Source organism: Tenrec ecaudatus, chromosome 5 (genome assembly GCF_050624435.1).
Source record: "Tenrec ecaudatus isolate mTenEca1 chromosome 5, mTenEca1.hap1, whole genome shotgun sequence".
NCBI classification, from domain to species: domain Eukaryota; kingdom Metazoa; phylum Chordata; class Mammalia; order Afrosoricida; family Tenrecidae; genus Tenrec; species Tenrec ecaudatus.
The window spans coordinates 183,369,224-183,391,453 of record NC_134534.1 but is presented as its reverse complement, the minus strand read 5'-3'; the positions used below and the strand labels follow the sequence as shown (position 1 = coordinate 183,391,453).

At 55.0% G+C, this 22,230-nt stretch overlaps 1 protein-coding gene across 14 annotated transcripts in view; it reads left to right on the top strand.

Moving 5' to 3' along the window:
• The first annotated feature begins 435 nt into the window (after window positions 1-435).
• ATP2B2 (ATPase plasma membrane Ca2+ transporting 2) overlaps window positions 436-22,230 on the top strand; it is a 114,865-nt gene continuing 93,070 nt past the window's right edge. For all 14 annotated transcript variants that reach the window (XM_075550479.1, XM_075550475.1, XM_075550480.1 and 11 more), the window contains exon 1: window positions 436-634. In XM_075550479.1, the coding sequence (XP_075406594.1) occupies window positions 436-634 (199 nt within the window). The remainder of the gene's footprint in view (window positions 635-22,230) is intronic.

Sequence of the window (22,230 nt, the reverse complement as noted above, 5' to 3'; positions counted from 1 at the left end):
GTGTGTGTGTGTGTGTGTGTATGTGTGTGTATACGCACAGTGGGGGCATTCCTGAGCATCTCTCTCATGAAGCCCGCAGCCATCTGACCCTTGTCCTCCCTCTGTGCTTGTCTCTGCAGGAGCCAACATCCATGACCATGTAGATGCCACCTCTGGTACACAGCATGGGCTTCAATGAATGGGGACTTCTGGGTCTGCAACGCTGAGCCTCTCTGGCCCTTGGACTGCACCGCACACCTGGAGGCACCCCCTGGTGCTCCCCACTACTGTCACCAGCCCTCCTGGGCCACCCCCTGTGCCCAGAAACCAGACTCCGTGTCCGGGAGCCACAGGCGTCCAGCGAGGTTGAGCTGAAGGCAGCCCAAGGGCCATCTCCCAGCACCCTCTTGACGGGCAGGGGCCTCAGGCTCACCCCAGGCGGGGGCTGTGGCAATCATGGGTGACATGACCAACAGCGACTTTTACTCCAAAAACCAAAGAAATGAGTCTATCCGTGGGGGCGAGTTTGGGTGCACAATGGAGGAGCTGCGCTCCCTCATGGAGCTTCGGGGCACGGAGGCGGTGGTCAAGGTCAAGGAGACCTACGGGGACACTGAAGCCATCTGCCGGCGCCTCAAGACATCACCGGTCGAAGGTAGGTGTGCCCCGGCCCCCTGCTGAGGGGAGGGGTTCAGGAGTCCCTGAACAGGAAGACAAGCTTTGAGGTTGAAATCCTCCCAGAGGCACCTTGCAGGAGAGGCCTGGTGAGCCACTTACAAAAGTCAGCCATGGGAACCCCTAGGGAGAGAAGTTCTGCTCGGGGCAGCTGTTACCGGAACTCGGTCAGTCAGTCAGTTTGTACGTGTTTAGGTTTCAGACGCTGGCTGAAAAATCCATGGGGCCATTCTAGAGCATGCTAGCTGAGTGCCAGGGACAGGCCCCCATTGGCCCTCCCCAGGTGCTGGCTTGGACCCCAGACCCCAGACACACTGTGAGGGTTCATCTGGATGGCAGACCCCCTGCCTCAGGGAGGGCCTGGAAAGGGGCCAGGGAGGGCCACTGTGGATACTCCTCCCTGGCCTGCACCAAGGCTCAGTGGCTCTGCTCACCCCCTATCCCCCACCACCCATGACTGGCCTTAGAGTCTAGCCACCCCGCCTGCCCTTTAGTCCGGGCCCCAACACCCCCTCCACCCCACCCTGCCTCCAGGGTGGAATCATACCCTGCCCTCCAAATCCAGGCTCTGACTGTGGCTGGGGGACTCCGGGAGCACCGGGAGATGGGCCATCATGGGAAGGAGGCAGATGGCCCTGCTTGTACCGCCCTGGTATCAGGGATGAGGGGACATTCTCGTCGCTGCGGGCTCTCTGGAAAGAGGACTTCTGTGTCTAGGAATTTCTCTGGGCCCCGGGGCAGTAGTGGGAGAGAAATCGCCCAGCTCAAACATCAGTACTGGGGTCCGCACAGGCCACTGAGCAGCCACAAGGGACTGCTGCCCACCAGGAGGGTGATAGGTCCCAACCTAGCCTAAAACACATGTATGGGAGTCTCGATTGAACCCTCGGTTCCTCTGTCTGGGAAAGTGGGCCGGTGCCTGGTATAAGTGGCCAGTACCAGTGGCACAGGGCAGGGCCACAGGGAGTACCTCCCAAACAGCCGAGCAGCAGAGAACAGAGGTCGAGTCCAGATGAAGCGCCTGGTGCCAAGAGGGGTGGGACGGTGGGCAGTGAAGATCCAGAAGGCTTCCTGGAGATTGTTGAGCTGGTGAGGAGAGGGGAAGCTGAGGGGTGCCATGGGGCAGCGTCTCATGAAGGCCTGCAGAAGCCACACGGAAATAATGGGGACCCCGTTTCCTCACCTGTGAAACAGAAAGAGCAAGGAAGGCCCCCTCAATCTCTCCGCCTTGTGCCAGCCTCCTTTGACCCCCACCCGCAGCCGCACCAGCACCAGGCCTTGGTTTCCTGCTGTGCATGGGTGCCTGAGAAGGGGGCAGCCCTGCAGCTCCTGGGTCCTTGGAAGGATTCCCGGGGGAGAGCAGCATAGGAAGAGGCTCGGGGAGGGACAGGAAAGCACAGAGCTGCAGACTTCACCATGGGGTGGTCCTAATCCCAGATCTGCCACTTGCCCATGGGAATGCACATATTCTCAGGTCAATGGGGTCCTACAAATGGTCCCTCATGGTAAGGTGACTAGATTTTAACATTGGTAAAGCAGGACACCAGCGGGACACCATTGATAAAACTCATATCCTGGCGAAATAGCCACATGGCAGCTGAAAACCGTGTACCCTAGCTTGTCGTGCATTCTTTCCAAAAATAGGGACTTTTTTAAAACGCCACGGGATGCAGGAAAAATTAAAAATCAGGACGTCTGGTCACCTTACCTCATGGGGACATTTTGGAGCAGGGAAGCTCTGTGTCAATGTTTGGGGTCTGGCCCCAGCCTCTAGTTTCCCACCCATAAAAGGGGGGTGAGCACCGAGTGGGGTCATGGAAGTGGCTGTTCCTCAGGAGGAGCTGGGCAGGCTGTGCAGTACTTACACTGGGGGTGCCCAGGAAGGGGGTGTTGTCATACCATTTTACAGATGAGAATCACGGGGCTCAAGGTCACCCCCACTTTGAATGCAGCTCATCATCTGTCAGCAGGCCGAGGTGTCCCACATCCCTGAGCCACCCCTTCCCCCCCACCGGGAGCAGCCCACGTGTAAACTGTCAGACATGGCAGGTGGAGCTCTCAGGATGCTTTCTCCAGGTCGCCTCATGGGCAGCGCTGGGCCTGCCCCCTGTGACCAGAACTGAAACCATGGAGACCCCTGGTCCCCAGCCAAAACTGAAAGTGATGGGGACTGGGTGGCACTGGCCCGAGGGGCTCAGGTTGACTGCTCTTGACAGCCCCTGTATCTCAGAGTCATGGTGCGGGCAGCTGCCTCAGGCCCTGCCTCAATTAGCCCTCTGCTTCACCTCCTGCCAAGTTAATCAAATCCCTGCGGGTGAAAGATGGGTTTTGAAGCAAGGAGAAACTGGCTGGCCACACAGGGATGTGGACCACAGTGCTGCGGCTCGGAGCCGGCTGTGGGGCACCAGTCCTGTCCCCTGTGAGGCCAACCGGGGCAGTCTTCACCCCCAGTTGGTGGCCTTCTCCTTCCCCAGTGCATTGTGCGGTTCCGTTCCACCCAGGATAGTGCCCTGTGCCGTGTGTCTCTTCCTTGCCCTCCACCCAGACGGGCCAGCCCAGAGGCTGGGGTGCCCGTCCTCACGCGCTTTCTGTTGGAGAGGCCCTGGGGGAGTTCCGGGGAGCCCTGGTGGTGTGCTGGGCTACAAGGTGGGCTTTGAAACCCCAAGTTTGGATGCTGCAGGAGAAAGGTGAGACCTTCCACTCCCGTGAAGATGTGTAGTCTGGGAAACCCACAGGGGTAGCCCTCCTCCTCCCCTGTAGGACCAACATCAACTCGGGGCCAGTGAGTTTGAGGTTGAGAGTCCCCTTCGACCCCTCGGAGCTCGACTGCTTTCTCTGTGAAATGGGGCCTTCACAGCAGGACCTCACAGGGATGACATGACATTGGACAAGCCGCACAGCCGGCCACCACTGAAGAAAGGGTGGCCATCACCACCATCATGGTCAGGCCCGGGGTGGTACAAATGATGAGTGTGCTCAGCTACCAATGAAAAAGTGGGGAGGCCTCCTTCCTCTTTGAGGTCCTCAACAGAAAGGCCTGGTAATCACATTGACTCCTGAAAAGCCGGCCACGGAGATCAGTCCCGCCGGCCACGCCTGGACCCGCCACAAGTTCAAGTCACCTCAACTCAGCAACAACTGCCTGGGTCTGCTTTTTAAACACCTGCCAGCCCTGTCTCCCAGAAGATCGGGCCATCCGATGATATGGTTCCCCAGGAAGAAGTGGCTCTGCGGCTCGGTGGCAAGGTCAGTGGCTGGTGTGAGGACAAGCTGGGAGTCCCTAGAGGCAGAAGCTGCTCATCACGCTCCACCCTGTTCCCAGCACCTGGAGACATTTGCAAAAAGAGCAATCGGTGGAAGCTGGAGGACTAGCCCGGGACCCCGAGCCACCCCTCCCCCCCAAGCTTGGCGCAGCATTCTCATGGGCAGGGGGGAGGGGCACACACAGCCTTGCCCCTCGGATCTCTGCCACCACCCCATGGCGTCGGCAAAGGCATCCGAAAGAAGGGGCCAGTGCGAAGCTCTGCTCTGGCTGGGTGTCTGCAGCCCTGCATGGCGAGCAGGGGTGGGGGGAGAAGACGGGGTGCAGCAGGAGTGGGGCAGGAACCGGATACCCCAGAGCTCTGTGAAACGGAGCCTCCGGTTAATTTTGCATGAATCCCACAGTCGCTGAACGGGAGCGGCCTACCCAAGCAGTGGTGAGAGAGGGCCTGGGAGAGGACAGGAGGGGCAGGCCCCGCTTTGTGTCCTTTCAGTAAATAGGACATTGCATGAAAGGGCCCCTCAGGCCTGGTGGGTCCTTGGGCATCCAGAGATCCAATGCCAGTAGGCTGCCAGTCGCCAGAGCGGTGGACAGCCCTCCACCTCAAGACCACCTGGGCGGTGGTGCTGGAAGCCCAGGCTGCCACATGGTTAGTGAGGGGGAATCCGGGCACCAGCATCCACACAGGCGTGTTCCCTGGCCTCCTGGGGCTCTCCTCTGAAGGCGCCGGTGTGCCCTGGGGACTTGGTCAGGTATGAGGAGAACTTGTAGTCTCCAAATAAACGCAGGGCCAGGAGGGGTAGCCCGGCCTTTCCCTGACTGTTGGTCAGCAGGCTCGGCTCCAGACCCTGGTCCAAGCTTCTTAGACGCGTGCAGCCTGCATTTTCTGTCTGTAAAGTGGGCTTGTGCCGCTTTGCTCTCTGCCACGTGGGGGCTAACTAAGGCAGTGGATTCAAAGGCCTTTGTGAGTTGTCTGCCAAGGTCATCTGCCAGCGTGCCGAGTATGTCCACTGCTGGGACTCTGTAAAGAGGACTACCCCTTCTCGGGCTGGTTTGGGCCCAGAGGAATTTACAGACAGTGACTATAAAGCCAGTGGCAGCTGGTTTCTGAGGGGCCCTCTGGGAGCCCTGCTCCCTCCCCACCTGCTTCCCTCAGCAATGCTCCCTGCTACTATCTCTCAGACAGGTCCTCCCTGGCAGCGGGGGTTTGGGGATGGGGGGTGGACTGGCAGCTGCAGGTTCATGCCCTCCAACCCTGACCACTCCATAGCCAAGGGTGCCTCTTAGCTCCCACCCGAAATCCCCAAACAGACTCCCCTTGGGCCAGTCTGAGTCTCATGGTCACTCCCAAGCCAATCCCAGGGCTCGAGGTGGAATAAGCTGGTAGATCAAAGTGGGGCCACCGCTCACCCCAAGGGGTGGATCCACCCCCTGCCCAGTCCACAGGAAGATTGGGCGTGGGACAGGGTGCACTACCCCTGGAAGGCAGAGGAGGTCCCTCCTGCAGAGACCACAGACCCTTAGGAGCCCAGTGTGTGCAGACCCTGCTGTGCACCAGCGAGGGATGGGGGTGTGGCCTAGAGGGACGGCAAGGTAAGATCCAGGAAGACCCAGGGGCACCAAACAGAGGCTGCCCGCAGAATTTGCCAGCCAGCCTCCAGCACTGTTAGTCATTTTCCCAGGTTAGCTGGGACCCTGTGGGGTTGTAGTCATCCTGACGCAGTGGCCAGCCCCTCCTGGTTCGAATCCTGGCTCTGCCACTCACTCAGCTGTGGGAGGTCGGAGCAGTCAGCATGCAGGGTCTCAGCTTCCCCATCTGCCATGGGGGCAATCACAGCCCATCCACAGGGGGGCTGTGAGCATTAACATATTCCGTGCAAAGGGTTTAGAGCTTGACAACCTACTACCGTTGATTTGATGTCAGCTCGTTGGGGCGCTTTGGGGAGAATACAACTGGCCACAGGGGTTCTGAGGCTTTGAGTCTTGTAGTGGCTTCCTTGAAATGGCCGGTGGATCTGAACTGAAAACCATGCGGTTGGCAGCTGGATGCTTAACCCACTGCCCCACCAGGGACCGTACATGGTGCATGCTCACCACGGTAGACTCCAACTTGTGGCGATTCCATAGGGCAGAGGAGAGCGGCCCCACAGGGCCACCGAGGCTGTCTGTCTCTACGGGAGCAGACAGCCTCACCGTTCCCCAGTGGAGTGGCAGGTGGGTTTGAGGTGGTGCCAGCCTGGCACATCCTAGTTGGTCTATAGCGGTGCGAGCTGTGACTGTTACTCTCTGCCAGCTCACCTGGGTGTGACTTTAAGGAATAAGTTGGTCCTAATTAGTAGAGGAGAGAGAGACAACCGGGCAGGTCAGCAGGCTGGAGCGACTGATGCATGTGACTCTGGGTTAATCAAAGAAAGAGCCGCCTCATCTGGGATTCTCAGTCTCTACAGCCCACCTCCCCTCCAACTGTCCCCATCACAAGAGTCCTTAAAAGCACAGCTCTTGGCGGCAGCCTGATGACTCATGCATGGCCTTTTCCAGAACAACACCCGCGCATCCTTCTGCTTGCTCAGTAAACCAATCCCGTGTGGACGGGTCCATGCTGTCGAATTCCCAGACTGACCCAACAGAGTCCCTGCGGGGGGTGCAGGAGGGTGAGAGAGCGGGCTGCTCCCACGCCTAGCCCACAGCTGTCCGCAGGGACTCCCAGGTGAAGTGACCCTACCTAGCCCAGGATATGCTAAGCAGAGACGCCCGGAGAAGGGGGTGGAGAAGGGAGCATTATGGGGGATCTTGCTCCAGACAGACACTCCCCCGGCCCCAGACACAAGCCTGAGTCCCGGGATGTAAGGCAATGCAGACACACCGGGGGCAGGCCCTCCTCAGGGGAGCAAGGGGGCCTGACCCCTGCTGTGCAGGTACCCTTGCTTTGCAGAACAGACCCGCACGCAGCACAAAGGGCCTAGTATGTGCTCTGGAAGGAGAGGGTGTGAGAGTCGGCTCCGCCGTCTAGGACTGGGAGCAAGTCGCCCCTTCCTGTTTCCCCATCTGAACGTAGATTGTTCAGGACAGTCTCCCCTGAACCTGCGGGTGTGGTGGTCAGTGAACAGCCCACCAGGCCCTCCTGTATCTCACCGGCTGGTGCACATCTATACTGTGCACCTACTGTGTGCGAGGGGGGTGGCGCCCTGTGGGCTCTGGCTTTCACAGTTCATCACTGTTGTCTGGAGTGGCCATCAGTGGGACGGACAAGGGACCAGGGCAGAGACACCCCCTCTGGCTCCAGAGACAAGGATATCCTACAGGGAACAAAGTCTAGGTGATGGGGGTGGAGGGAGGAAGCAGGAACCACGAAGATTACAACTAAGGCAGGGGAAGGGGACCAGACCCAGCCAGAGGGGAGGGGAGAGGAGCCCCTTCCCCAGGGGGAGCCGGGCCAGGGTCATACCTCACAGGGGCAAGGGTCCAGCTGACAGGCATAGATTGATTTTTTTTTCCTCTTCAACAGTTTTATGGGCACATAATTTACATCTCTTACAATCCAATAGTTCGATCACTTCACAACGAGGTGTGCGGTCATCTCCACATTCAGTTTCAGAACATTGTCTTCAATCTTGCCCTCATCGTTTTCAGCTCCCCATTTTCCTACACACACACACACACACACACACACACACACACACACACACACACACACCATATCCCCTGCCAGATGCCCAAGGAACCATCTATCCAGTTACTGCCTCCAACATTTACCTACCCTGGACGTCAGACACTGGAAAACATCAGAAAAACGAACACACAAAACTAACAAGACCAACAAAGTAAAACCTACAAAAACCTCAACCGAAAGGAAAGCAGAAATACTAAAAGCTAGAACAAGTTTAAATGGCTGGTACGGGAGATCAGACGATAGGGTTATAAATTCTAGCCTAACTGTCTGTAGCAGCCGCCTTGCCAGGGCATCCTGCATGTTCCCACGGTTGTTCGCGTCCCTGGTCCGTGGTCAGAAGGGATGCCCCGGGGCTTAACCACATGTATTTTCCCTTCACTTTTTAATTTTTTTAACTGAAACAGCTTTAAAATGGGTCAACAGGGAGATCTACTGATATTACATGTTGACTGTGTCTGCTGTAATTGACTTTATAGTGGTCTCTGTCCAATAACAGGGCTAGTCACATCCCTCAACTTTGATCGGAGGGGATTCTGTGGGGGCTTAATGTATCCTGCCGATGGATCTCGGACTTCCACTGTATCCATAGGCTTCTGAAAACCAGCCACTCACTAGGTCTGAGACCATTCCCTTAGATGCAGGTTGTATTGTTTCTAATCCTTGGATCACTCAGGCTGGTGTGCTTCTTCCATGTGGACTTAGCAGATGTCTCGCTCAGGGGCCTTCTCTCTTGAACACAAGACTTTAAGACCCCGGATGGTAGTCTTTCTGATAGCCGGGCACCATCGAGTTTCTTCACCATGCTTTGCAATAGCACCCATATAGCTTCAGTGAGCTCTTCCTTAGGGTAAGACTCAAGGAGGGCCATGTCATAAGAACTAATTGAGCTGATAATCCTTCACTAGAACTAAGAGCAAGCCCAAAATCTATTCATGCATATATGATTTGCCTTAGAGACATCACTGTCACTATGAGGGCACATGATCAATCATCCCGCTAGGCCATCACCTCCCTGCTATCAAGTCAGTGCTGACCCACAGAGACCCTCCAGGGCAGAGTAGAACTGCCCTTGTGAGTCCCGAGCCTGCAAATCATCACAGGACTAGAAAGTCTCACTCTGTCCCTTCAGAACTGGCAGGTAGTTTTGAACTGCTGAATTTGCAGTTAAAGCCCAATGCATAACCACTCTATCCGATGGTGTAGAGTTTAAAACACTGCCAGCTATGAACTGCAATACATGAGTGGTTATGTGGCACAGATTAAACTCTTAAGCGACTGGACACTGTTGACTCAAACAACAGGGTTGGTCATAGGGCGGCTCTTCCAATAACATTCGTTCATAACAGCAGGGCCACGCCTACCAGCTTCATGCATGTCCTAACGAGGCAGGGAGGGCATTAAGATACTAAGTAGATGGTAGTTCCAGACACCACTCATCGGGCCCCTCAAGGCGAGGGATTCGAACCAAAGTCCAGCATCTAGCCAAGTCATCCCTTGGGCCAGCAGTCAAGTCATCTGCTTCTCGCACTAGGAAGTTTCAGCCTGAAGTCCAGGGGCTGTCGGTGGGTTTGAGGTAAAGCCCAGTGGGGTTTCCATAGTGAGTCCTGGTGTGGCCTATGAAGCAGGGTGTGCACCTCAGAAGACTAGTGTCTAAAGTCCCGGGAGTCTATGACGCCTGGACCAGGTCGCCAAGGGCTGCAGAGAAGCTGGGTCAAAAGTGTCCAGTTAGGAATCTAGTAACAGGCAGGCTCTCCCCTTGGGTTCGACAAAAGCACCATTACTCATGTTTTCCTGATGGGGGGTAGGTTACACCTCCCCATTTCCCTTCAGACAGGTAATTGCCTGCTCTGAGACATACTTGCCCCCCTCGAGTTTCCAGTAAGGTTTCCTTGTCGTGTGGGGGTGGGGTTGGATTGGGGTGAACCCAGCACAGTCAGGCAGTCAGGTGCGGTAGCAATGACATATTCTCCCTCTCCCCACGTCTTGAACACCTGACCCAGCTAAGGTGAAGTCCCCTGTCAAAGTGGTTTTAAGATGTGCATTTAGACGGGAGGTGGGGGAGGCGGCGGATCTGTCTCGTGGACGTTGGGCAGGTGCTCCACCTCGTTGTTTCGGGACTGAGTTGGAAAATACATGCCTGGGAGTGGTGGCCTGCCTTCACCTTGGTGTTTTCCCTTGTAGTGAGGGCTCGTGCAGCATTTGTCCTTTTGTGATTGACTAACTTCACGCAGCTTAATGGTCTCCAGAGCCCTGCGTGCCAGGAGATGCTTCATGCCTTCATTGCTGCTCATAGGGATGCACAGTATTCTAGGGATTGATTTTGTTGGATTCTGTGTTTTTGTTGATTTTTCACACTGCGTGTGTGAGAGAGAGAACTGTCCACTCGGGTGATCGTGTCTGTGTTTGTGGGTACCATCCATGCGATTGCAGCCCTGAGCCCAGAGCTGGGGGAGCTAAGGAACTCACCAGCTGGGGGAGGAGGGACATTTGGGGTCCTGTGGTTACACAGCTGGTGAGGCTCTGGACTGTCCCCCCTTCCCCCCACTGGCCCAGAACATCTCCTCCTTGATCTGCTTGAAAGACTCTTCACTTCCTTTTTATTTTTTAACCAAGACTCCCCAACAAGAAAGGTTTTCTGGAAACCTCTGATCCTGGGGAGAGGTGCTAAATGACCATTTCAAAACAGCCGAGTTTGAGACCCAGCTCCGCTTGAAACTGTGTCCCCGTGTTTACATCTGTCAGGTGGACATCTGTCAAGGGCCGCATCCCTGTGAGTTCCCGGGGCCACTTGGTGCACACGTCCAGTGAGAGAGCACAGAGAAAGGTCCTGGTCCAGCTGCACCTCCCCGGGAGCTTCATCTTGCCAGCCCCACCCCAGCCATGGTCTGCCCTCGCCTGTGTCCCAGGGGACATGTGTGACTGGGCAGGAAAAAAAGCAGCTCCCCCAACACACACACACAGCCCCCTCTGGGAAGGGTCAGGGCCCGTCTGACTTGAGCCCTTTTGGTCTGGAGGCCTCTACAAGCCTTCCTCCTGGGCCTCGGTCTCCCATCTGGCAAACAGAGAGGGCAGAGTGGGCCCTCAGCTCAGACATTCTGGGACTGAGTCTCACCCTGGAGACCCTCCCCCAACACTGCATGCAGCAGACTGCCTGAAGGCTGACGGGCTGGGGGCCAGACCCCACACCCCTCTCCCTTTCAAAGTCTGGGTCCAACAGTCCTGGGCAGTGACCGGGCCCCCCCTGCCCAGGCTAGGCAGTTTCCTTGGTGCTTCTGCTCCAGGCCCGAGTCCAGCTGCCCTTCACTCTACACAAACCTCCCGATGGCAGGGCCAGACTTGGCAGCAGACAAGGTGCCCCCTCCCCTGGTGTTCCTCTGGCCCCCTGAGGCCCTGGGGCCTGCTCATCAGTAACTCCCAGTAACTTCCCACCCAGGATCTCGGTTTCCTCATCTGTTGGATGGAGTGAGTGGTGAGTGATGTCATCCCAGGTCCCCAGCTCAGCCATCTCCTTTGTTTGCCTACCCACCAGCCTGGCTCCCACGTAGGCCCCAAACTCAGCCCAGAGTGGGGAGGCGGCCTCTTCTTCTAGGCCTGCCTGTCACTCGAGAGGCCCCGGTGGGGCAGGTAAGTTATTTATGCAGTCCCCCTCACCCTGAGACGGATACCTGACACCTCCTGGCACCCTCCAGGCCCCCACTGTGGTTTCAGACCCAGAGTTATTTATAGTCAGTGGAAATTAGTGCCTCTGCCCCTGGCCTGGTACCCTCCCGCCAACATCACCCTTCACCCCAAAGGAGGGGAGGGGCCCTGGAGATGCTCACAGTCCCAGAAATGATCCCATGGACTCTGACTGGTTGGGATGGCTCTTTGGGCAAAGTAGCTCTGAACAAAACCACAAAACAGTGAGACAGAGAGAGCAAGTCCTGTAGCCAGAGGGTTGGTGAGGACTGCCTGGAGGAGGCAGCATTTGAGAGGGGGAAATACAACGGGAAAGGGTAGGCAGGGATTGCGATGGAGAAGCCCTCTGGGAGAGGGCCTGTCGGGGCAGAGGCACAGCATCGAGGAGGAGAGGAGCATTCTTCTTGACTGGGGCTTGGGGCAGGGAGTGAGTAGCGGTAGTGACCCAGCCAAGAAAGACTGGTGTGACGGAGAGCATGAAGCTGCCCAGATCACGCCCCGATATAGAGTGACGTGAATGCATGTAGTGTTGAGCCTTGCAGTCGGTGACGGCCCACCAAAAACCCATCACCATCGAGTGGATTTGAACTCACGACCACCGCGTGCTCCAGAGGAGAGCTGCTCAGTGGGCCCGCGTGGCGCCATCTTTACAGAAGCACATCCTCCAATTGGCTCCCGCGGAGCTGCTGCTGACTCGGAACCAGCAACCGTCCAGTTAGTGCAGTGGTTCTCAGCCTTCCTCGTGCCGTGACCCTTTCATGTTTGTCATGTGGTGGATCCCCCCCCCCCCGCTAACCATAGCATTATTTTCATTGCCACTTCATCACTGTCATTTTGCTACTGTTATGAATCGGGCGACCCCTGTGAAAGGGCCATCCGACCCCCAAAGGGGTCATGACCCATAGGTTGAGAACCACTGATGGTGGTTGGGCACAAACCATGGATGCCACCTGGGGGCTCCCAGGAATCATGACACCACTTAAAAGAGAGCAGATCCTGGCCAGACGCACCCCAGCAGGTGCCCAGGGCAGGGGGTTACCAGAGAGCACAGGGGTGCGTTGTTTTCTCCTCGGCTTCTCTTCCTGCTGTTTGCCAAGTGGAGAGCAGGCAGGTGATGAAGTGTCAGCCACAGACAGAGACAGTGTGCGGGCAGAAGGGCGGTTGGTCTCCCGTGTGGGAGCTAAGGTCAATCGGGGTGCTGGCATGTGCTGGGGACACATGTCAGCATGTGCAGGGCTGACAGAGAAGGTGGAATGTCCTTTTGGGGAGTTAAGGGCCAGGGAAAGTAGACCCCACTGGCTGTTTGGAGGCACCGAGGATTCCCAGGGGGGATGTTGAACCAGCAGCGTCCCTGGCTCGTAGTGTCTGCTCATTTCCTGAGTGTGACTGCTCCCATCACGTCAACCCCAGGACATCACGCAGTGCAGAGGTGGAGAGAGATGTGCAGGAGGGCTGTTAGGAGCATGTCTACCATACGGATGCAATAGACAATTGAGAAGCGCCATGTTTGGGGGTGTTAGTGCCTTTTCGAGTATAGTTGTTATAACTCTAAGTTCATATCTTTCCATCCTAATGACGGTTACACTTCACATCCAGCTGGAGGGGGGGCGGCGCAGGAAGCATTTAGGAACTAGAGGAAAGTTGTATTTTTCATCGTTGCTACATCGCACCCTGACTGGCTCATCTTCTCCCCGAGACCCTTCTGTAAGGGGATGTCCAGTGGCCTACAAATGGGCTTTGGGTCTCCACTCCACACTCCCCACCTCATTCACTATAGTAAGAATTTTTTGTTCTGATGATGCCTGATACCTGATCCCTTAGATACCTCATGATCGCACAGGCTGGTGTGCTTCTTCCATGTGAGCTTTGTTGCTTCTGAGCTAGATGGCCGCTTGCTTACCTTTGAGCCTTTAAGACCCCAGAGGCTATACCTTTTGATAGCCGGGCATCATCAACTTTCTTCACCACATTTGCTTATTCACCCGCTTTGTCTTCGGCGGTTGTGTCGGGAAGGTGAGCATCATAGCATGCCAATTTAATAGAAGAAAGTATTCTTACATTGAGGGGGTACTTCAGTGGAGGCCCAATGTCCTTCTGCTACCTTAATACTACACCTATAAGTATATGCGCATAGGTCTATTTCCCCATCCTCATATATAAATATATATACATATGTACATGTCTTTATTTAAACCTCTATAAATGTCCTTTGCTTCCCAGCTCTTTCCTCTATTTTACTTGACTTTCCTCCTGTCCCACTATCATGATCCGTCCCCACCAGGATTTCAGCAATTCCTCTTGGTTACATTACCCTTGATCACGCCCTACCAGGCTCCCACACCCTCCTCACCACCGATTTGGGTCACTTGTGATTCCCTTGTCCCTGAGTTTGTTAACACCACTGCCTTTCCCCCACCCCCTCTCCCATGTCCCCCGGGACTGTCGGTCCCACTGTTTTCTCCTCAGAATAGCACCTTCGAGGCGTTTGCCTCATCTCAAAAGTGTAGGCCGTGTGGACATCCTAGTCCTTATCCTAGTGAGTCCTTGATTTAATTGGGAGCCCAGTTGACCGTCCGAGCAGATGCTGGCTGCCTCATAGCCTGTGTCCCTGACCCATGGCCACAGATGGCCAGGATGGGGTGACCGCCTCACTTGGGGCCATCTGGTAGCTAGAAGGAGGCTAGCCTGGAGTGGGCTCGGGGTTTGATTGATGTAGGGGCCTGAGGGAAAGACTGCCCCCCTTCCAGTCATACCAGAATTGGGGCCCCCTTGCACCTGGGTGGGAAGTGCTTTTGTGCACCCATTTTGCAAACGAGGAAGCTGAGTTGCAAAGGCATTGCCTGGTCAGCTCCCATCTCAGAGCTGCAGTGAGAGAGTCCATGTCTGGATGAGGCCGGACCTTATGCTCCTGGTGTTTTGTGAAAGGGGGATGAGGGGGCATCCCTGGGCTCGGTGCCCCGCAGAACCACATTTGAACTCCGGCACAGAGAGCTGAGAGTTTTCAGTTGCTCCAGAACACACTGGCACTCAGGCCCAAATATGAAAGCAAGAGAGAGGCTGGGCAGCAGGCAGGCCCCCGGCTGACCCATGAGGGGCCAAACGTGTCATCCCGTCCTATTTCCTGCTCTCACTCATCTGCCTCCTTCTGGCCAGAGCCATGACCAAGGACCACCCACCCAAGCCTCAGATGCTGAACGAGATGAGCCCAGAGTCCCAGACCCAGGAGTTGGAGGCGCTATAGCCCCAGAAACTGCTGGGCACAGTCCAGACATGGAGAACCACCAGGAGTCCAATGTCAACTCCTCCATTTGCTTGCTAGGCAACCTCAGAAGAACCCCTTTTACTCTGAGCCTCAATTTTCTCATCTGAAACTTGAGTGTAGATATGACCACCTGTGTTGGTGGTGATGGTGAGGTTGCCAGATGCCCTCAGGTCACGTCCCTCCCATAGTGACCCTATGCACAGCAACAACAACAACCACTGTATGGTCCTGCCCCATGCTTCCAGTTGTCCCTATACCTGAGCGCATTGTTGAAGCCACTGGTCAATCCATCTCTTTGAGGGCCTTCCTCTTCTTTACTGCCCCTCCACTTTGCCCAGTATGTCCCTCCCCGGGCACTGATCTCTCCTGACAACATGTCCAGTCTGTAAGACGAAGTGCTGCCATCTGTACCACTAGGGAACACTCAGATCCGTTGGTCCTGTGCGCCGTCCACGGTACATTCAATACTCGAAGCTCCATCCAAACGCATTGATTCTTCTCTGGCTTCATTATTCAATGCCCAACTCTCACATGCATATAAGGTGATTGAAAATGCCATGGCTTGGGCCAGGAGCACCTTCGACCGCAAAGGAACATCCTTGCTTTCAATACTCTACAAAGGTCTGTACAGGCGATACACCTAATGCAACACATCTTTTGATCTCTTGACTGCTGCTTCCATGAGCACTGATGGACAAAATCCTCAACAACTTCAGCCTTTTCTCCACTCATCATGATGTTACCTATTGGTCCAGTTGCAAGGATTCCTTAAGACCAACCTTAAAGAAGCTGGTCTTCTTGAAGGTTGCAGTCCTTGATCATCATCACCACATCCTTCCAGTACTCCTCCTCACTCTTAGCAAGCAAGGTTGTATAGTCTGCATATTTCATGTTGCTAATAAGCCTTCTTCCAATTCTGATGCCACATTCTTCTTCAGAAAAGTCAGCTTCTCTGATGATTTGCTCAGCACGCAGATTGAACAAGTATGATGAGAGGATTCAACCCTGATGCTCCTCTCTTCTGATTTTTAACCATGCAGTATTCCCTTGCTCTGTTCCCAAACCTGCCTCTTCATCCAGGTACATTTTCTTCATGAGCACAATGAAGTGCTCTGGAATTTCCATTCTTCTCAAAGTGACCCGTAATTTACTATGGTCCACACAGTTGAGCGCCTTTGCCTAGTCAATAAAACACAAGTACACATCTTGCCGGTATTCTCTGCTTTCGGCCATGATCCATCTGACATCAGCAATGGTATCCCTTGTTCCACATCCTCTTCTGAATCCAGCCTGGAACTCTGGAAGTTCCCTGTCGATGTACTGGGTGATCTTCAGCAAAATTGGCCTGTGTGCGATACTGATGTTGCTTTATAGTTTAAGCATTCTGTTGGGTCACCTTTCTTTGGAATGGTCACAAATATGGATCTCTTCCAGTCAGTTGGCCAACTAGCTGTCTTCCAAGTTTCCTGGCTTAAACAAATGAGTGCTTCTAGTGCTTCATCGGCTTGCTGAACGATTTCAATGGGCATTCCGCCAGTTTCTGAAGCCTTGTTTTTGTCCAGTGCATTCAATGCTGCTTCCTTCAGCACCGTTGGTTCTTGCTCGCGTGCTGCCCCTGAGGTGGTGGCATGTGACCATCTCTGTGTGCTCTTTCAACCTTCTTTAATGCTCCTTCGCTGTTCAAGCTTGCAACTCGAGGCTGGGTTTCCTCTCGAGTTCTCTCAGCTTCAGGTGTGCTGAGCGTGTTTTTCCCTTTTGGTTTTCTGCTTCTAGGTCTTTGTAAATTTCATTGTAATACTTGGCTCTGTCTTCGTGAGCTGCCCTCTGAGACTTTCTGTTCAGCTCTTTGATGTCATCCTTTCTTCCATTTGCTTCAGCCACTCTACAATTAGGGACAAGCTTTAGAACTGCTTTGGACTTTCCTTTCTTTCCTGTTTTTTTAATGACCTTCTGCTTTCTTCGCCCATGCTGGTCTTGATGTCCTCCCACAGCTCATCAGGTCTCCGGTCATTAGTGTTCCGTGCATCAACTCTCTTCTTGAGATGTTCTAGACATTCAGGTGGGAGAGACTCAGGTCGTACTTTGGCTCTCATGGACTTGTTTTCATTTTCTTCAGCTTCATCCTGAACTTGGACATGTGCAACGGATGGTCTGGTCCACGGTCGGCCCTGGTCTGGTTTTAGCTGCTGATAGTAAGCTTCTGCAGTGTGTCTTCCCACAAATGTCTTCCATTTTATTTCTGTGTGTTCCAATTTGGGAAGTCCATTCGTATAGTTGCCTTTTCTGTTGTTGAAAAAAAGAAATTTGAAATGAACAAGTCATTGGTTTTGCAAAATTCTATCCTGCAGTCTCCGGCTTCATTTCCGTCACCAAGTCCATATTTTTCAACTGGAGTTCCCTCCTCTTGTCCCACTTTTGCATTCCAGTTGCCTTCTGGGCGGCCCCTCCTGCTGCCCTTCCTCCGACCGTGCTTCCAAACCTCGGAGCGTTTCAGAGGCTCCTTCTTCTGAAGTGGGGAGCCAAGTCCTTCTTTGTTGAAATACCAGTGACCGAGCTTCCACCGCCACAGCAAGACACACTGACAGACAAGTGGCAGATGACTGCCTGAAGGATGTTGCAAACAAGTAGATGGAAATAATGGGATTAGAAGATCATGGAATTTCCCCACAGACTTTGTGAAGCCCACTGGTACATATAACTCCCCTGCCATCCTGCCTGCCTCCAAGCTGTTACCCCCACCGTGGCAGGAGTAAACAGAAGATGTAAGTCAAGCTGTGTGCCCCTCTGTTCAGCGCTGCTCAGAGTGGCTCTGACCGCTCTTTAAACGCTTCCCCCCCAGTGTTGCATGTCCTGCTGCCAGGTTCTTGGGGGGAGACAATAGACAATAGTGGAGATGGGGCTCCCAACCTGGGACTACCCCGGGCTTCTGTACTTAAAACTTCAGAGATCACCTCTCCCTGGAGCGTGGCTCCAGACCCTCAAATAGATGAGGGATTGTGACTAAAAATGAGCCATGATCACAGTGTTGAAGGTGTGCTTTGAGAGTGAAGAGGCCCAGCCCGGTCACTTTTGACACCACAACCCCTGGCGGGATTTGCTGTGTTCCTTTGTTGGCCCTCCCCTCCCTGTAAAGACGAGTTCGTGGGTACCCACTGTGTGCTAGATGGTGCCTTTGATGGCAGGGAGACTCCGGGGAGCAAAGCCAACCAAGATCCCCCTCCCCCATGCTGTGGTCTCTCTGGGGTCCAGCCAGAGAGAGAGAGAGAAGCAAAGAAATGGACACAAAATCAGCAGGTGACAAGAATGCGTCAGTGAGGGTGGAAGGAGGAGGCAGCTGTGGACGGCCCTCCGGGAGGGCTTCCCCGTGGAGGTGACATTAGCCTGGTGCAGCGGATGACAAGTCGGACACCTTGAAGGTTCTCTGTGGACCAGAGATTGGATTCCTGGGACCCTGCTCTCCCATGTTTTCAGGCCCTGTAGACATGTCTTGGGGTCTTCCCAGCATTCTTCAGGCTGCTTGTCCTGGGAGATCCTCAGTGTCAGCCTCTCGTTTTATAGTGAGCATCAGAGAGTGATTTTCCCAGTCCGGTGCCCCTCCTTGCTGGGTGTGTCTGGATCCATCAAAAGACCAGAAAAAGAGACCCCCCCCCCCAGCTGTCTGCTGAGAGCATAGTAGGTTCCTAGGGGGCAGTGGGTGTTTGGTGAGGGGGCCAGGGGTCACCAGACTGTGGCTTTGTCTCCAGAGAGTATCCTGGTGGGGAGAGCCCAGGGTAAGTTCAAACACCGAGGTGGGCCTGTTCTTATCAGGCTTGCAGTCAACTCTTAGAGGGCTCTCCCTCCACCTCAGAGAAGCAGCATTGGCGTGTCTCATAGGGAGCCAGGGCCCTTCTAGACTTAGGGGTTGTTTGTTTGTTTGTTTGTTTGTTTGACTTCGGGGTTTTATACTTTTGGAAGCAAGGACTGTTTCCTTTGCCTTTTGAAACTCCAGCCCCTCACAAGGATTCTAAACAAATGCAAATGTGAGTGAGTGCTTTTGACTGGGTGAGTAAGTCTGCGAGTGAGTGTGTACCATGGGATCCCCTTTGGCACATCCCCCTCAGCCAGGTCCTACCACCCACACAGCATGGGACACTCAGAGACAGGAGACCACAGAGAATCTGAGATTGTGGCAAAGCCACGTGGAACATCTCCACTGGCTCCCTGACTCTGGCTGGGCGCCTTGCCTTTTATTCCCGCTGGAGAGAATGAATGCGGGGTGGGGCATGGGCGGCAGGCTGAGACGCCTCCTGCCCACCCCTGCCAGCTACAGAGACATGTGAGCTAGAGGTTTTCCCCTGGCATGAAGCCACCAGCATCCTCTTGAAGTCCTGGGAGATCGAATTCCTGTCAAGCGCCGGGTTAGGGGCCGTCTGTTTCGTGAGTGCTGTGGTGAGTGGGAGGCCCGGCCAGCAAGCTGGCCCTCTCCTGCCCGAATGGTGGCCCCGGGCACCACTTGCTCTTTGGACCGAGACTACCAGCTCTTCTGTCAACCCCCAAGGACTTTCCCAAGTGGCCAGAACCAGCACCCTCTCAGGGAGCAGGCAGGCTACACAGTCCAGGAGCTGACAGCGGCCTTGCTGCTCTTGGTTTCTGCGCCCAGGCCTCCGGGCTTACCCTGTATGTGTGACAAGCAAGAGGGCACCATGAAATTCACTCCAGGGCTGTCCCCACTCCACAGTGGGGAAACTGAGGCACGGTGTGCTCACAGTCACTCTGCCAACAAGCTGCAGAGCTGAGATTCCAGCCCAGCACTGCCTGGCCAAGGCCCCACTGTCCCCCTCGGCTTCCAGAGTATGTCCCCACCCCTACCACCACCCCGTCATCAACTTAAATCTCTCTCTCCTGAAGTTCTGTCTCTGAGACATACTGGGGCTGGTGACTTTGTGCGAGTGTGCTTGGCGTGGATGGGTAATTTTGTCATGCTATAAATAACCTGGGAAAGGAACGCTTCTGAGAGAACCTGGGCGGGCCCGTGCAGCTTCTGTGCTGCAGAAACACAACATGCAGCTGAAGCCACAACTCGGGAGCCTCTGCTCAGTGCCAGGTGCTGGCAGGGAAAGCTCGTACATTTGTTTATTCGGATGATCCATATGTACTCCTTCGCACCTACAGTGTGCTGGACACAGCAGTGGCTTTGGGGCAGAGATGCTGGGGAACCCCAATGGAGGTCTGAGCACAGGTGACAAGCAGAAGCGCTCGTGCCTGAGAAAGAGAAAGAGAAGTTGTAAACCGGGGCCTGGAGTTGGGAAGAGCAGGGCGAGCCTCTGCTGTCCTGGGCACATCCTGAGTGGCTGCAGAGAGTAAAGAGAGGCATGGGGATAAGAGGGGACACTGGCGCGAGGCCTGTGAGGGGCAAGGGCAAGGTGGCAGGAGCCACGATGGGCCTGGGCTTGTCCTCTAAGGTCGAGGATGCATTCTCCCATTGCATTGGTGCCAAGCAGCTGCCCGGTGCAGCAGATTCCACAACGTGGGAGGACCTTGGCTGCCCTCGGGTCTGAGTGAGGACCCCTGGGGCCAGCAGGCTCCTCTCCCAGTGCTGTCCTGGGCAGTGGGTGCCTTGAGCCCGCATTCTAGTCTGTTGCTGGGTGCATACTGAGCAGAGCTCCAAGTGGGGTCTCAGGAGCCTTGTGTTCCCCAAGCACAGGTCCGATGGCTGCAGAGAGGTGCATGCTCAGTTACTGGGCAGCCAGGTGTGATTCAGGTGGAGACTTGGACATGAGGATTTCTCCCAGGCAGAAATGGCTGGTCGCCCACCCTGGCCCCTGCCCCTATCCAGACACAACCCTCCCAACCAGGCCGGGGAGCCCGGGGATTGGGAAGGGAGACAAGCAGATGCAAGTGGGGAAGGGGCAGTGCCAGACAAACACTGAATAGCCCCACCCCTCTGGGGAAGAGGAAAGAGCAAGAGGCCTCCCCCAGTTGAGTCGCAGGGCCAGCCCTTGCTCACCACAGCAGCGGTCCGCCCTCAGAAAGTGCACTTCTTGGGGCCAGGCATGACTCTGAGAGTGCCTGCCTAGATGGTGCCTCACCCATCCGCACAGCCCTGCGGGGACCCGCCCAGCTGAAAGTGGCAGGACCAGGCAGTCTAGCCCTGAGGATATTGTCAGGACAAATGGGTGAAAAGCTAGTCTCAAGTTCAGTCACAGGGTAGGGGGGCTGGGGGGGCAGTGAGGAGAAATGGAAAATACAGGGGATTTCATTTGAAAACTAGATTTGAGTCACTTCAACCCTGCCTGGGCCGGTCTGGGTGCAGGACAGCTGTCTCTCCTGGGAATAGCGGTGAGTTCCCCCATCAGCAAGGCCATCTGCCACTAGTGATTACATCCATGAGCATCTCACCCCATCAACGCTGTGAACGGGTTCACTTCAGATTGTCAAGTAAGCACCAGTAAGCCTGTGCTTACCTTGCTGACAGGGCACTCCAGCCGCCTCTGAAGAAGCAGTCAACAAACAAAGCCATCATCCATGAGTGCACATCTGCTTCAAGACGCTTTGAGACAGGGCAGAACTGCCCTGCGAGGTTCGAGACTGTCACTCTTCCCGGGAGTAGAAAGCCCCAATAGAACTATTACAGGAAAATTAAGCACAAGAACAAATCTCCGTCTTCCTCCCACAGGGCAACTGGTGATTTGAACTATTGACCCTACAGATCACCGCCCACCACGTGACCACAGCCCCCCAGAGGGCCTTCTGTCCCTACGAGGGGCTGGGAATTTGAAAAGAGGCTTTGGTTCTGTAGAAGGGCATGGCGGGCCTGGGAGAGAGACGGGTGCCGGGCAGACCAAGAAGCAGAGTCTTTGACACCGTGACCACCATGAACTTGTTCACTAGTTAGTCAGCACGGGGATGCCTGCGCTGACTCTGCTGGTCTGCATGATTGGCCCCTACACAGAAATGAGGACAAGAACTGAAGGAGGCAGAAAGGATGGAGACAGAGAGAGAGAGAAAGGGAGAGGGTGCACCAGCCACCATCAGACTCGGCAGGGTGCTACAAAGGAGCCGGCCCAGCCTCAGACCACTCTCGGCAAGGTCAGACTCAGCTTAAGAAAAGAATCCAAGGTGGATGGGGAGGGGGCTTCCCAGGGGATAAAGCTGAAGCAGAGCCAGTTTGCCACCTGTGCTGGGGCGGTAAACCCTGGTGTGGCACAAACGCTTGTGCTCCATAACTAACCTCAGCACGGGCAGTTTCCATCCTCCCCGCTGCCTGCACGAGCAGGGATCACGAAGCCCAGTAAAGTGACATCTTTGGCAATGGCAGTCTTTTCTCCATTGATCCCCGTTTGTTTGTCGGCCCAGCTGTGAGGGGTGTGTCCCTCAGACTCAATCACAGCTGGCCGTTGAGGTGAAGCTATCTGCTCCAGTGCAGGGGCAGGGGCCAGGCTGTAAACCCTCACAGGTCAAGGTCAGGACCATGAGCTACAGAGGAGAAGTTCCTGGAAAAAAAGAATGTGTTGTTGTTTTAATAAAATCACCACTTCTTATTCATTCAGTCATTCCAATGAATGAAAGAAAGAAAAAACACCCATTGTGACAGGTATCTTCTTCTGGGGATACAGTTTGATAATGTGCTTGATGCAAAGTGGATTTAAACCACGTCAGATGGTTCTGACCAGTGGCCTCCCCCTGAGGGAGCTGTAATGTGGAGCTGAGCCCCGTGGGGTTTTC